The 15,003-nt window shown below is 39.8% G+C and overlaps 1 protein-coding gene across 1 annotated transcript in view; it reads right to left on the bottom strand.

Moving 5' to 3' along the window:
* Abcb11 (ATP binding cassette subfamily B member 11) overlaps positions 1 to 15,003 on the bottom strand; it is an 82,806-nt gene that overhangs the window by 55,105 nt on the left and 12,698 nt on the right. Inside the window, exons 3-8 of the mRNA XM_051184534.1 lie at positions 14,637 to 14,658; positions 11,898 to 11,949; positions 10,928 to 11,166; positions 4,694 to 4,781; positions 3,472 to 3,605; positions 691 to 862 (exon numbers count right to left, since the gene is read on the bottom strand). Of these exons, the coding sequence (XP_051040491.1) occupies positions 691 to 862; positions 3,472 to 3,605; positions 4,694 to 4,781; positions 10,928 to 11,166; positions 11,898 to 11,949; positions 14,637 to 14,658 (707 nt within the window). The remainder of the gene's footprint in view (positions 1 to 690; positions 863 to 3,471; positions 3,606 to 4,693; positions 4,782 to 10,927; positions 11,167 to 11,897; positions 11,950 to 14,636; positions 14,659 to 15,003) is intronic.

The raw sequence follows: 15,003 nt of genomic DNA, 5'->3' as shown, positions 1-15,003 counted from the left end.
GTGTTCTATAGATAAAAAAATAACAGTTCCTCAAGCCAGGGAAGGCATAGCTGCAGTGACCCCAAACTCCTATTCCTACACTTGGGTCTGGATAACTGAAGTGAGGGACAGACACTGAACCTGAGCTGACACTCAGAATAGATCCACAGAGCCCGATGGACTAGAGGCACAGCGGCAAAGGCAGGATTCTCTTTGGAGTACTCATTGCTGATCTGTGTGTACTTCTGTGCCTTTTTGAGCATCTAAGCATGGGGAGCACCAGGACTGCTGCAGACAGGGTGGCATTGGCATCAGGTGCCCTTTAACGTCTACCTGTGAAGTCCAAGTCCTAGGTAGCTCCCTTTGCTTCTCTGAGTTTCATTTATTGAATCCTAAATGGTGTTAGCACTTTCCTTCTTAGTCAGAATTAGAGTTGCCCAGTGTGAAACCCCTTAAAAAGTTCCTGGCAAAATAGGAGATGCTTAATAAATGCAGTGGATTGCTGTTAGCCAAACCATGGCCTTACTAAAACATCATTAATTCATATTCTGTGGAGTATTATTTAATACTGAGGGACAATCAAACATTAGAAATCAATATAATGACCATCACACTGAGTACACTTGGGGAGGGGACCCAAGCATTATGTTTTGGCCTTTTGTAACTGTAAGTGTACATCTGCCCATGGAGCAAAATAAAAAACATTCTTACCAGACCTATCATGGCTGCTCCGATCCCAAGGAGAGGACTGATAGAAAGAATAACTAAGGTCAGTTTCCAGCCCCTGTAGAACCCTATCAGGAACCCACAGATGGCTGTTGCCATGCGCTGAATGAAGAGGGCCAGCTGGTCGGCAATGGCTTCGTTGATTTTATTAATATCACTAGAAACAAGAGAGAGGCAGATCAATACAACTGAATTCCATCGGTTCAAGTGTTTGTTGAAACAGTTCACTTTCTTTTTCTTATGTCTCTGTCCACTGCTGCTCTTTAATGAGATGTGGGGACTACTTATTAAGCATTTGAACATTTCTCACACCTTGGAATGTTACAATGGCTCTCATTATAGTCAGGTGTGTGTGTGTGTGTGTGTGTGTGTGTGTGTGTGTGTGTGTGTGTTAACTTTCAAGCTGATGTGGCTTCTGAAACACTGGATCAACCCCAGGAAAAACTCATACTGTCTCCCCATGTCTCCAAAGCAAAGTTATTAATCTGTATATGATTATCCAGCTGTCTGTCTGTCAGTTTATATATCTTCCTCTGTATATGTCTGATAAGTACATGTGTGTGTCTGTATATAACTGTGTCTATTTGTAGACAATAGAGACTAGAAGCTAAAAACACAGACTCTGGGACCACACTCTAAATTTGAATGCAAGATCTTCCTGGAAAAATTATTCAGTTTTTTTTGTGCATCAGTTTCCTCATCTATAAAAGGTAATAATGTGCAAAAACATAGAACAATATTCAATGTAATTAGCAGCCACTATGTGTTAGTTTGGATAACTTCTTTGCTTGTTCATCTTATGCCTCCTAACAGGCTTCCAGTTATTCCAGAACTTCCAAGTGGGCATGTAAAGAATTGCACAATATTGGTTGAATACAACTGCATTAAACTCATTAGCCTGAGAGCATCCCCTTAATCTCTTGTCTAGATGGAGCAAACAGGGGTTGGTATTTAATAACAAGAAGGAACCTACGATGTTGCCCAGTGGTCAAAAATTGTCTTCTAGTGATGTTAAGCATCACAGAGAATGAAAAGCAAGTTAAATTCTGGATTCTAAGATGTCCAAATTTCCACTCTCCCTTTACCTCTGTTACTGGCAGACAGGATCTGAACCAGGTGTTTCCAGGTTCTTGGCCTCTTATCCAGAGAACTAAAAAGAAGGGTTCACATAGATTTGCAGAAGAAGCAAGATAGCTTTATTCGGACTTCAGTGATAGCACAGAGTACAGAGAATACCCTGTCAAAACTGACAGCAGTCCACATAGTTGAGAATACTTAGCGGGGCCCCATGTTACATGGCCTGGGATTTCTTTTTATGGGATCTAAAGAAAAGAGGCTGGTTTCTAAGGGGCAAAGTTTGGATGGTTCTCTATTTTTATTGATAAATCAGAGCATTATTTATTCTTCCTACTATGCATGTCTCTTCCTACAATGCATCTGACTTTAATCATATGAGAGCCCAGTTATGCACAGGCATACGATGGTAAATAAAGCATCATTCCTAAAGTTTACCCAAGGACAGTTTTACTGGGCAGGTTCTCCAAAGCACTTCAGGTCCTTCTATTCTTCATACCCAGATATAATTTCAGTAGAAACCACCAAAGTTTGGTGGTTGTTAGGGGAGGAGAAAAGAAAGTTACCCCATTGTTCAGAGAGATCTGTACACATAGTCGATACAGGTGGGGGTCCAGGGTTGCTAGGTACATTGTTAAGAAGTGTGTGTGTGTGTGTGTGTGTGTGTGTGTGTGTGTGTGTGTGTGTGTGTGTGTGTAGCTAAGCTGACAAGTACATTACTGGAAGAGCCAGGGTATGTATAACCCAAACCAAACAGAGTCCCAAGTTACTACGTCTTCCTCATGCTTGCCTGTCTCATCTCTCATCTCCACAGTGTATTCACTGACTTTTGCAAGGCTTCAAAGCTCAGGCCTTTCCCGCTTCTCCCTCTTGGCTCTCCTCTCTTTCTGCTCTTTTCCAGCTCTCTTCCCCACTATCCGTGCTGTTCCCCTGGGGCAGCCAGGACTTTTCCTGTCTCCCTCCTCTCTTCTGTCCTCTCTCTGTCTCTTTACCTCTTGTCTTTTTCCTCCCCCTCTCCCCTTTCTAATAAAACTCCTCACTTAAAAAACAAAACAAAAAACAAAAAAACAAACAAAAAACCAAAGTTCAGTTCTGAAGGGTCCAACTACTGTAAGCTGTTTTGGGGTCTGTTGTTTATTTTTGGTTTTGTTGTTGTTAATTGTTTTTAACTTTCTTAAGCTACTTTTGGAATTTGTTTTTGGATTTGCTGCTGCTCCTCCATAGACAAAGCAAAATAACTATTTCCAAGTGTGTTTCTTTTCCATGTGTGTGTAGGTTGTCATAGCCATCTCTCAGTTTCACCTTATGTCAAATAATGACACATATCGAAAGTCTCTCCTGTAATAATTCATGCCTGATAGTTTGACCAATGATCTGTAAACAAATTTGCAATACCCTCTTTTTTTAGTAACTATGTTACTAAAACGAAATGAAAATGCCATACCTATGAAAGTCTAATTTGTTTTTACTTATTTATTTGATTTTTTTTTCTAAGCCAAGCTGTCACATAGCCCAGGTTGCCATTGAATACCCTCTATAGGCAGCAGTGACCTGGACCCTCTGATGATTCTGCCCCCACCGTTCACCTGCTGGGCCAAGAAGCACTCAACTTATAACTATGGTTTTTTTGTTTTTGTTTTTTTTTTTTAATTCAAAGTGATACATTATAACATAGCTGTACCAGCTACTTACTCAGAGAACCTTGAATTCAGCTCTCCCACAGAAGTGCAGTCAAACCATCCAATCTCCATTCTCATTATTCTCTGAAAGTAAGTTTTCCTCATTTTCTTTATTTGACGAGCCCCAGTGATTACCCAAAGTCTTATCTGGAAGTCAACAAAGGCATGTTTAACATTGCAGCATTAAACACACCTGCTTATTCTTTCTCCTATTTCCAAAAAACATCACTTCCCATGATTATGGCTGGGAATAACTGAAGAGGGAGTTGTTCACAAAGCCTCTCCTTGGGCTCTGATGCCCCCTGCTAATGGGAGGTGAGTGAACATCCTCAGGGTGACCAGGGGTCCAGCTTTGGCTCTGCTTCTGGCAGGTGGACAAGCCTTTGAATTGTTTCACTGTCTGAAGCATCCACACTAAGACACAGATACCCTATATTATTGCTTTTGCACTCCCCAGCTTTCTCCTGTATATAAACACCTCTAGGCATTCATGTTCAAAAGTGATTTGGGGACATTATAAGCCAAAAATCATGATAAAAGCAGGGGATCTCATTTGCTGGTTCATTTCCCTTAATTAAAAAAAAAAAAAAAAAAAAAAAAAAAAAAAAGGTACCATGACAACCGGAGCCACAGTAAAAGAAATGGATCTATTTCTCTTTACAACTAACGTTATGTGGAATCCCTTGATAAGTAGCAGAGAATTCATTACCTTTGTTTCTACACAAGGTGGCAAAATGTGAAATATTTTCTTCTTTAATAAAGTTTAAGTATCCTTAAACCCGTCTATCGTTTAAGACTAGAAAACCTGATGCAGAATTACAGAATTGAACCTGGAATGTCACTCGGTTAGACTTCAGCACAGAAGGAGAAAAGGGGAATGTACTCTCGGTGCTCCTAATCTCCCATTCCCTGGCTTTCTCCATGCTGCTCAACTTCAGCCTACAGATACACTGCAGCTCTTCATTCCTGGGCTGAAAAGAGCCAGGCAGACAGGGACGTTCAGAGAGTGGAGGCCCCGCATCGCGGAAACGGCTACTCTCCATATCCCTGCACAGTGGCTTGCATCCTGCTCAGCTGTCCGTTGAACCCTTTTGCTGTCTCACATCCTTCCTAAATAGAATTGCAGCTCTTAGGACTTCTGAGCAGTTTAAAAGCTAAAAGCAACATTTCCCGTTTCATCGTGTTGTCTATGGGACCAGATATTGGTCTGTAAATAAAACGGAGGTGCGACTAACTTGAATGTATCCTAGGATAAATACAGCCACACCGACTCCTGCGTAGAGGCCAGAGTACTTAATCATTTCACTTTCAACGTCCAACAACCTGAAAAAGAGGAAAAAGTACTGAGATTTACAAGTTGGATCCAATTATTAAAGGTTGCATTGGTAAGTTTAGAGGGCTTTAGCATAAACTTACTACACATTTCTCTTAAATAGGGGAAGGCATTGTGTTCCATCAATGTAGGATTACAAATGATCTAGTCAAATCCCTAAATAGAGATTACAGCACCAATTAGACCACAAATATGTTCAGCCTTTTTATTTATTTATTTATTTTTTCACAAAGATGCTAGGATTGTGCAATAACACATGGCAGTTTCCAGAAGAGGCTGGACCCAAATGAATTCCGCTGGGACCCTTTGCTCGTGCAGAGAAAAATTTTAACTACCAGTTGGGCTGCCTGGAAAGATAATTACAGAAAGAAGAGAGCTGCCAATCAAGAGCTTACTGTTCACACCTCTGGGAAAGTACGCCAGCTTTCCCCTTTCACCTTCTCCATTCCACTATGTGTTTGTCATATTCCTATGGGCGACAGAAATCCCCTCCTCCATTAGCCCTAGCTTTCTGCTAACTACAGCCCATGAAGTTCTAAGCTTCTCTCTCTTGGATTAATTCAGGAGTTGAAGAAGAAATAATAACAGGGAACCCTAAGAAGCTCTCTCGCTCTCTTGCTCTCTCTCTCTCTCTCTCTCTCTCTCTCTCTCTTTCTCTCTCTTTACTCTCATGCCAGTAAATGAGGGATTCTTTCAATGTGAGAATGATCATATTTGTTGATAATGAAGCTGGCCTTTAACAACTAGTTAAATGGCACTGACCGATCCCCCTTATTTAGGAAAGGAAAGCAAAGCAAAGCAGAGAAGACGTTCTTCAGTGCACATGCCCCATCCTGAATGGTTCCACATGTCTCTGTCTCCTGGTAACCTGAGTTTGCTTTTATTAGAAAGGGCCATTTTCTCATTTATGTGCTGTGCTTCAGATTCCAAGTCCAAATCTCATTGTCTAGCCTACAACATGAAAGTAATCTCAAATACAACTATAAAACTTGAGAATTTAAAATATATATACATATATACACATGTACACATATACACATGTACACATGTACACATATACACATATATACATGTCAGTGGGTCTCTTGAGTGTACTTTCTTACAGGTTTTACTTTTAGTCCCCACGAACTCCTAATTGCCCTGGTATCACATAAGAAATTATCAGCATCAGCCCAGCGTTAGTGGCACATGCCTTTAATCCCAGCACTCAGGAAGCAGAGGCAGGCAGACCTCTGTGAGTTTGAGGGCAGCCTGGACTAAAGAGCTAGTTCCAGGACAGGCTCCAAAGCAATGCAGAGAAACCCTGCCTCAAAAACAAAATAAAACAAAAAAACAAACAAACAACAATAACAACAAAACAGAAGTTATCTTTCCTCCATTGAATTTCTTTCCATCCTTACTTAACCTTACTCAAAAAATAATAAATGTACTTATTTTTGTGAACAGATTCCTGAATACTATCTGTCCTCCACCGTTACCACAGTCTCTATTGCTGTAGCTATGATTAATATTGAAAAGTGTTAGGTTTATTTTATTTTCAATAAATTTAGTTCTAGCTTTTTGTTTTTCAATACATATTTTAAAGTAATCTTGCCTATATTTTAATCAAAGTAAGTATTCAACAATTCCTCGATGAAGAAAACATAGCATATATACACAATAGAATACTATTTAGCCTTCAAAAGGAAGGGAACACCCTGTCAGCTGGAAGCCATTTTGTGAAATGGAATCAGCCACACACAGGAAGTGACATCATAAAATCTCATACAGAGAGTCTAAAAAAGTGGAATCCACAGGAAAGAATAAAATGGTGGTATCTAGGAAATGGGTGAGGATACCAGAAAGTTTCTTTTTTTCTTTTCTTTCTGTTTTTTGTGGAGAAGGGGGTGGAGAGGTTTGACACAGGGTTTTTCTGTGTAGCCCTAGTAGTCCTGGAACCCATTCTGTAGTCCAGGCTGGCCTCAAGCTCACAAAGATCCCCCTGCCTCTGCCTCCCAAGTATTGGGATTAAAGGCCCGTCACCACCACCTGGCAAAATCTGGAGACGTTTATCAAAAGATAGAAAATTTGGTAGCAAAGGGAGCAATTGTAAGAGTTCTATTGTTCAGCACAGCTATTATAGTTAGTAACTGTGTCTTTGTATACTTAAGAATGCTAAAGGAGGGCTTTTGAGTGTTTTCATCACAAAAAGTATATATAATTATATATGTGTTAATTAGGGTAATTTAGCTACCCCACAATATATACTCATGTCAAAACACCTTGTACAAAAATATACATGCAATTTTAATGTATTAATTCAAAATTTCATATAATAATAATAATAAATAATAATCAGAACAGATCTATATCCAGTAAAGAGACTGAATTAACAATCAGAACTGGTCAGCAATGGAAAAACTAGACAGCTTCACCAATAAATTTTACCAAATAGTTAAATATCCATACCATTTATTTTAAAGCTTAAAAAAGTGACACTTTCAAATTCACTCTGAGTCCAATTTAGTTACCTCATTCCAAAAGAACAACAACATGATGATATGTCCAATGAATATAATCACAAGACTTCTTGACAACTAGGAGGCCTTGGAAATGCTCAGTTGGTGAAGTGTTAGCCATGTAAGTCCAAGAACCTATTTTTGATTCCCATCATCCACATAAAAGCTAGCCACACTGTAATACCAGCACTGGGAAGGCAGAGCAGGGATACTTTGGGGCTTATTGACCAACCTTATAACAGACCATGTATGTTCTGGGTTCAGTGAAAGACCCAAACACTAATGAGATAACTAGTGAGTTCTCAGTGCCCCAGCAGATACCTTCACGACTGTGCTCACATGAATGGCGCTGGGTCCCAAAGCAGAACAAAACAAAAAGACATAAAAGTGAGATGGGACATACTGGCAGAAAGGGGAAGGGATGCTAGGGTTGAGAAGACAATTGAGAGTGGAGGGATGGGTATGCCCAGAGTGTATTATATAGATGCCTGAAACTGTCAGATCATAAATTAACTTTAAAACATAAATAAAAATAATGTGGAGAAGGATTGATGAATGCAACTAACGATGACCTCTGGTCTCCATACACATCCACATACACAAGTTCACAAACACTAACACGTACACACACACACACACACACACACACACACATCCTCAGCTAAATACTAACAAAATTCATTTTTATATATTGTAATATATAAATTATAGTATATATATTTATATATAATCACTATATAATTAATATATAATATTATATATTATATAATAACATATTAACAGGATCACTCACATGACTAAGTACAAGGTATTCCTGGTGATTCAACATATGAAAGTCAATCAGTAATATAGGCCATATGAAAACTATAATGTACAAAATCCACACAGTCTCCTTACTACAGAAGAAGTTTTTGACAAAACTCAGCACCCATTGATTAAAAACTCCTCAAAACTAGAAATAGAGGACAACCCCCCTCAATGTGATAAAAAGCACTTGTAGAAGCCTACAGCCTTCTTAGTGGTGAAAGACTTCACCTCAGACTCAAGACAAAGACAAGGGTGCACAGTATCACTGTAGGGGAACATGGACTCAGAGCAACTATACAAGAAAAAATATCTAGTGAGAGATGAAATACTGTTGTCTCTATCAGATGACATGATTGTCTATAGAAAGTTCTAAAGAATTTACTGGAAACTATTGGCACTAACACATAGGACAACAATGTTGTAGAAGCCAAGATGAGCACTATAATAAATTGTGTATCTATATAACAGCAGCGAAAATCTTGCCATGCAATTGAGGAAATTAGTCTGCTATTACTATTATAATAGCACCAAAAAAGTAAAGAATACTTAGCAAACAGATTTAATAATAGTACAGATTTAATATTATTAAAATTATAAAACCTTGTTGAAATTAAAAACACAACTTAAGTAATTGGATCACAGACTTACTGTAGAGAGAACAATATTCCTCTGAATTAATTTACGGATTCAGTTCTAAGTATAAGACCTGGTTAAGTAGGAACCCATGTGTGGTGGTAGCAACAGGAAATTCCTTGCTTTCAGCCAATGCCTGTGGTGTAAACACCAAAGCTAGATTTGTTCTTCAGTTCATCTGACAAACATCTATAGGTAGCTAATGTGATGGAAATGTCATGCATTTTGACCTAACATTTATTTTCAGGATTTTAAGGACCAGTGTCATCAATGGATGTGGTGATATCACTCTTAAAAAAAAAAAAAAGTAGTTCATTTATGCTCTCCAAAAGAAAGAAATGGAGAGCTTTAAAGGGCTCATTGAAAGCAGTGTTCTTGTAGGAACTGTCGAGTCCCTCAGAAGGAAATATCTTTGCAAGCTTGGACAAAGATACAAATTCAGATGCCAGCAAGTTTATCTCCAGTGGGCAGCTTGTTAATTTTTAACCTTGTTAATTTACCTTTTTAAATGCCTATGTGTGGTATATGCAAGTATACATGTTCATATGTGCATGTGTATGAGGGATGCACACTACATTTTCACCTTATTTTTGAGACAGGGTCTCTCTGCACTCCTGGTGCTCACTGATTGCCTGGGCTGACAGTCCAGCAAGCTTTGGAACATTTTGTCTCTCTCTGCCCTTTCCTTCAGCTCTGGGCTTATAGATGCAGACACTGATATTCCTGATTTTTTTTCATGTTTATTATTAATTAAACATATTCATTTATTTTATATCCAAACTAGTTTCCTCGTCTTCCTCTCCTCCCATTCCCTCCCCACATCTTAACCCCACCTCCCCCAATCCACTCCTCCTATGTCCCCAGTGCTGGGATTGAAGGTATGTGCCACCAACGCCGGGCTTCCTCTTGTGCTTCTGTTCAGAAGGGAATAGGCCTCCCTCTACTTGTGGGACTCCTAACAATGTGAGCAGAGCCTGTCCCTAACACTTTGGCTGGCTTTCAGGAATCTATTCCTCATACTGGGTTACCTTGCCCAGCCTTAATACAAGGGAGGAGCTTATCCTACTTCAACTTGATGCTGATTTTGATGTGGGTGCCAAGGATCTGAACTCAGGTCCTCAGGTTTACATAGAGATCACTATACCCAATGAGTGATCTCCTCAGCCTCTGCTTATTAATTTTTAAAGGATAGTTCTATGTATTACATAGAATTTTGTGCTTTTTAATCATCTAGCACCACTAGTTTATAACTAATATTTTATGAATGATCACTGAATGGATGACTGTCTGGCTTACTAAACCAGTCCTGCAAAAACATCGATGTGCCTCGCAGGATAGTGTATCCCTGATGCTTCTATAAGTCCGTGTTACTTAACTGGTATTCAAAATGTTTTGACTGAAGGAATGAAAAACCCTCATAGTGGATGACATCACAGAAGAATTTTAATGATTTAGAAAGACTCATAATTTAAATCAGCCCGATCAACATCTTCAAAAGTTAATATGAGAATCAAAAATTTATTTGAGGAAGCCATCCCAAGTGTCTTTCAGGAAGAACGTGCCCTTCCTTTGACCCATGAACCTGAGCATATAGATTCATATGTGCCAATGAACTTGTTCTGTGTCTGAGGCAGCACAAGGCAGGTGCAAAATCCATGCCACAACGGTGTCAGCACGCATGCACTATGGACTCGCTGATTACAGAGTGGTCTGTTGGGTGTATCTCAGAGACCACGGTAGTCTGAGTTCAGTCTATTTCTTCAGGGCCACCTTCTTGTCACTGTACTAACCACTCTTCTACAGAGACTTAACTACTGGCTGTAACTTGATTCCTATTCCTCTAACATAGCATACACATGAAACACATGAAGAGGGAACAAAGCCAAGAAGCAAATAAAAGGTTAGTGGGGAAGGAGCTTTTGTCTAGGAGACTCAAGTGAAGTTCAGTTCTCTCCTTGGTGGCTATAAATATGGACAGTGTCATGCTCAGGCATGTAGTTACTTGTTGCTGTAGTATTTGATCAGCAATGTCTGTTGATACTTTGAGACCTGAAAGAATGGAAATAACTGCAAAGTTAAGGAATTTCTATCAACATGGGTAAGTTTGTCTTTCTGTTCTTTTGTGTTTGATGACATCCCAACTCAGTCAATATTATCTTTGGATGTTTTGAATTATAACAAAATGAAAAATGGCCTACCCACAGCGTGTTCCATTTGTCATGTTCTGGTTGAAGGAGCTGTTGATCCATACGATGGTATTATTTATACACACGTTTCCTGGAATCTCAAGTTCTTGTCTTTCAATTTCATATTCAATAAAAACATCTATCATCATACCAAAAACAACAAGTATGCCTGGCTGGGCTAGTCCATGGAGCATTGCACATATACTTCCCAGAAACATCAGCCAAGTGTCAGTCGATGAAGAAAATCGAAACTTGAAAAAAAAAATCCAAAGGGTTCACAGATTATTTATATATGAAAAGCAGGTGAGGTAGAAGGCCTATTTAGTTTCACTTCAATTCTGATAAACAGCACTCAGCACCAGGTGCTTGTGGGTGTCATGTTTAAGTAGTTGTCTTCACACTAATTATGTAGAAGTACTATCCATCAATTGTCTAAAACGTTAGACTCTTAAATTACATCCAAATCTTTGAAACTATTCTCCTGAGGTCAGGAGCTGACTTTACTACCTTTCACAGATGCCATTACCAGGTAGATAAACTGTGTGAGCATTCAACAATGCAATAACATGACTCTCAGCTCAAAGAGCCCATGTGGACAATGGGCAAATTTTTGCTTTGAAGTGCCTCCATCCTATAGCAGTTTGGGGTGACTCCCTAAGCTATGGAATTTCTAAAGAATTCTCATAAGAATGGCTATATATGCTCTATTGCTTTGGTAGTTATCCTTATCAAAATTATAACTGTGACTCCACTGATTCTATTCCAAATGGCTACACTGATCTCGAACATGACTTGTGAGTGTATTGAGCAATGAATTTCTAATCACTATTCAGCATGCTACCACACAGGTGAAGCTCATGACTGCATGGCTGATCACTAGAGTTAGATCCTGCCAATGCAACTAAAGAATTGGCACTTTCTCCAGGGTGTGAATCATTCACAGTTGTAAAATCAACCAAATAAATCAGCATAGTTGTTTTACCAGTTCAAAGAAGCCAACTTGAATGTCTTCACCTTTCTTTTTCTCTTCTGACCTGAGGAGAAAAACAGGTATTTAAAGGTCTTTTTTCCAAAATTGATGAGAAATTCTCCCTACTCGGTAATTCCAGAGTCATTTTCTTCTTGAAGAAGAAGAAGAAGAAGAAGAAGAAGAAGAAGAAGAAGAAGAAGAAGAAGAAGAAGAAGAAGAAGAAGGGGGGAGGAGGAGGAGGAGGAGGAGGAGGAGGAGGAGAAGAATCATCATCATCTCCCGTCTAGCTGGGAAAGTCTGGCCAAACCCAGTAGTTTGCACACATGAATTTTCAACAACTGTGGATGCCTGACAAAGACCTGCACAGGCTCACACCAGGCACCATTCCAGCATGGATGGAGAAAGGACTCACAAGGCCCCACACCTAGTTAGGGAGCTACAGGCAGTCAGTGGCATCTGAAGATATGTGTGAGGGGGTGTGTTTGCTTCAGGAATAAGACCCTTAGTAAACTGCCCACACTCCAGGGGTCAGCCACAGACCCATGTGTATATAGGCAACACTAACTGGAATCAGAGGAGATATCAAATATGCATATTCTAGTTCTTGTGAAGCCAGTCACCCACCTTTGCCAATGTGCTCCCTCCCAAAACGTTCTTTCTTAGACAGCCGCATGGACAGTTACTCAACTTGGGATTCTCACTCCAAGTCTCCTCATCTTCCTTGGCAGGCCATTCCCTAGCTAATATGGTTAAGGTTTCAATAACATCTGCCTTGCTACCCACATTCTGTCTTAAATCTTCATTTCCAACTTACTCTTTTATTAGAAAAAAAAGTTATATGCTCTCAGTAGCTACCATGCAATCAATATATTTTCTAAACATATACTGTTTATTCTATCTCCCTATTAATACACCCTCCTCATGAGCCTAGGGGGAAATGTACTACCATGATTCTGCTAACAGAACATAGCACTAATGACACATTGCTATACCCATAGATCAGAGCAACACCCAACACTCATCAGAGGAGCTCCTTCTTGCAATAGATGGAAATTAACACAGAGATACACCACTGGACAACCTGCAAAGATGTCTTCATCAAAGCCCTCCACTCAAGGCGAGGGGAAGAAGAGAAGGCAGAAATATTTAAGAGCCCGAGGTGATGGAGGACTCCAAGGGACTGATGCCCATGTGAACTGGCAGAGACTGTGTCGGCACACACAAGGCTTGCACAGGGTCAAGCCGGACAGGGTCCCAGCACTGAGAGGACAAAGAGGACACAGGATCTCACCCTTAACAGAAAAGCTATCTATCATGTGCTGCTGTGTGCATGCCTTTAATCCCAGCACTTGGGAGGATCTTTGTGAAGCCAGCATAGCCCACAAGGTGAGTTTCAGACAAGCCAAGGCTACACAGAGAAACCCTGTCTCAAAAAACAAACAAAGGAAACAGAGAAGCTATTGCCATTGATACCTTTTAGCAAAGGGAAATTCATTGTCATTGTTTTCAATTGTGTGTCACTGGATATGTATCACTGGATGAGATATATATGATATATATATATATATATATATTATATTATATTATATTATATTATATTCCAAAGCAGCCCCATGCCGCCCCAAGAGTAGCTGACTGACACAAAACAAATTCTGTGATAGTTTGTTTGTTGTGGGTTTTAAAAATTCCTTTTATTTGTTTATTTTCTGAATTTTGTGTTTGTTTATTTGCTTTTTTGGGGTTTTGTTGTTGTTGTTTGTTTGTTTGTTTTTTAGAGAGAGAGAAAGGACATGAAGTTGTGTGGGTAGGGAGATGGGAAGGATGTGGTAGGAGTTGGAGGGGGAAAACATGATCAAAATATGTTGTATGAAAAAAAGATTAGTGGAAAAAGAGCGATCTCCTCTAGGCGTAGGGAGTGACTGCTTCTTTTCTGCCCTCCCAGTACCTTCCAGTGGACCAGGGCCACCTGACTCCTCCTAGCCCAGAGTGAATTGTACAACTGCTACCACCTTCTTCTGTCATAAAATACTTCACACTTCTTAAACTAACCTTCTGCCATTCCCCATGCCTCTGTTCTGATGCAGACCCCATTTAATCCTGCCCCATACACAATTTACATGTCAGTGTGAGTGCTGAAGAGAAAACTCTAAGAATTCACCTGGGGTGGGGGTGGGGGTGGAGATGAAGTTGGAGGACCTCCCTTTAGTGATATTTTGTTTGTGCTTTAAAAAATAAAGCTTGCCTGAAGATCAGAGTGCAGAACTAAGCCACTAGAGGCCAGGCAGTGGTGGCACACATCTTTAATCTTAGTACTCCAGGGACAGAGTTCAAGGCCACCCTGGGCTACACGAAATTGATGCAGTCTAAAAGAGAAACAGAGCTCATACAAGGTGATCCCAAGCTGGGATCACACGCCTTTAATTCCAGCACTAGGGAGGTGGAGACAGGAGTGGAGAGAATTTTTTTTAAAGACCTATTAGAATTAGTGTACACCTGCCAGCACTCATGAAATCACATCTATTGTCCCACCCCTTGCTGCTTGTTTGAGCTAGCAGCCCTGGTGGACTGAAATGCACAGGAAGAAGCCTGGAATAATCAGAAAGGGATATCCCAGGAGGCTTCAAAGAGGAGAAAGCATCGAACACACCAAGCATGGGAAGTAACGTGCATGAAAATGCTCTGCTCTGTGTTTGGAGGAATACTCTGAAGCCATCCTAGAGAAGATGCTGTGCTGCTGGAATGACCACTCACCTTGGTTTCTTTTCATTGTTACCTGTCAGGATGGAAACAATGTGTAAAGAGGTTAATAAAATCACATTCAAGCACAACACTAGTCAATCAAAAGCAATTTTATAAACTGCTTTTACTTATGAAATATTATAAAATAATTGTTGGCTGTCTAGATCTATCTTCTTCCGTATCTTTCCCATTCTTCCTCTTTTTCTCTTTCTCCTTCCCTCCCTCAGCTTTGACTATATATCTGGATTTTTCTCCAGATCACTAAACATGTGGTTTTTTTCTAAACATCACAAAGAAGTTCGGGTTTTTTGTTTGTTTGTTTGTTTTGTTTTGTTTTTTCTTTTTAAGATAGGGTCTCTCACTCCATGATGCAAGCTGG

The sequence above is a fragment of the Phodopus roborovskii genome, unplaced genomic scaffold (genome assembly GCF_943737965.1).
Source record: "Phodopus roborovskii unplaced genomic scaffold, PHOROB, whole genome shotgun sequence".
NCBI classification, from domain to species: domain Eukaryota; kingdom Metazoa; phylum Chordata; class Mammalia; order Rodentia; family Cricetidae; genus Phodopus; species Phodopus roborovskii.
Note: the sequence above shows the minus strand (reverse complement) of the source record. Positions and strands in the feature narration are given on the sequence as shown.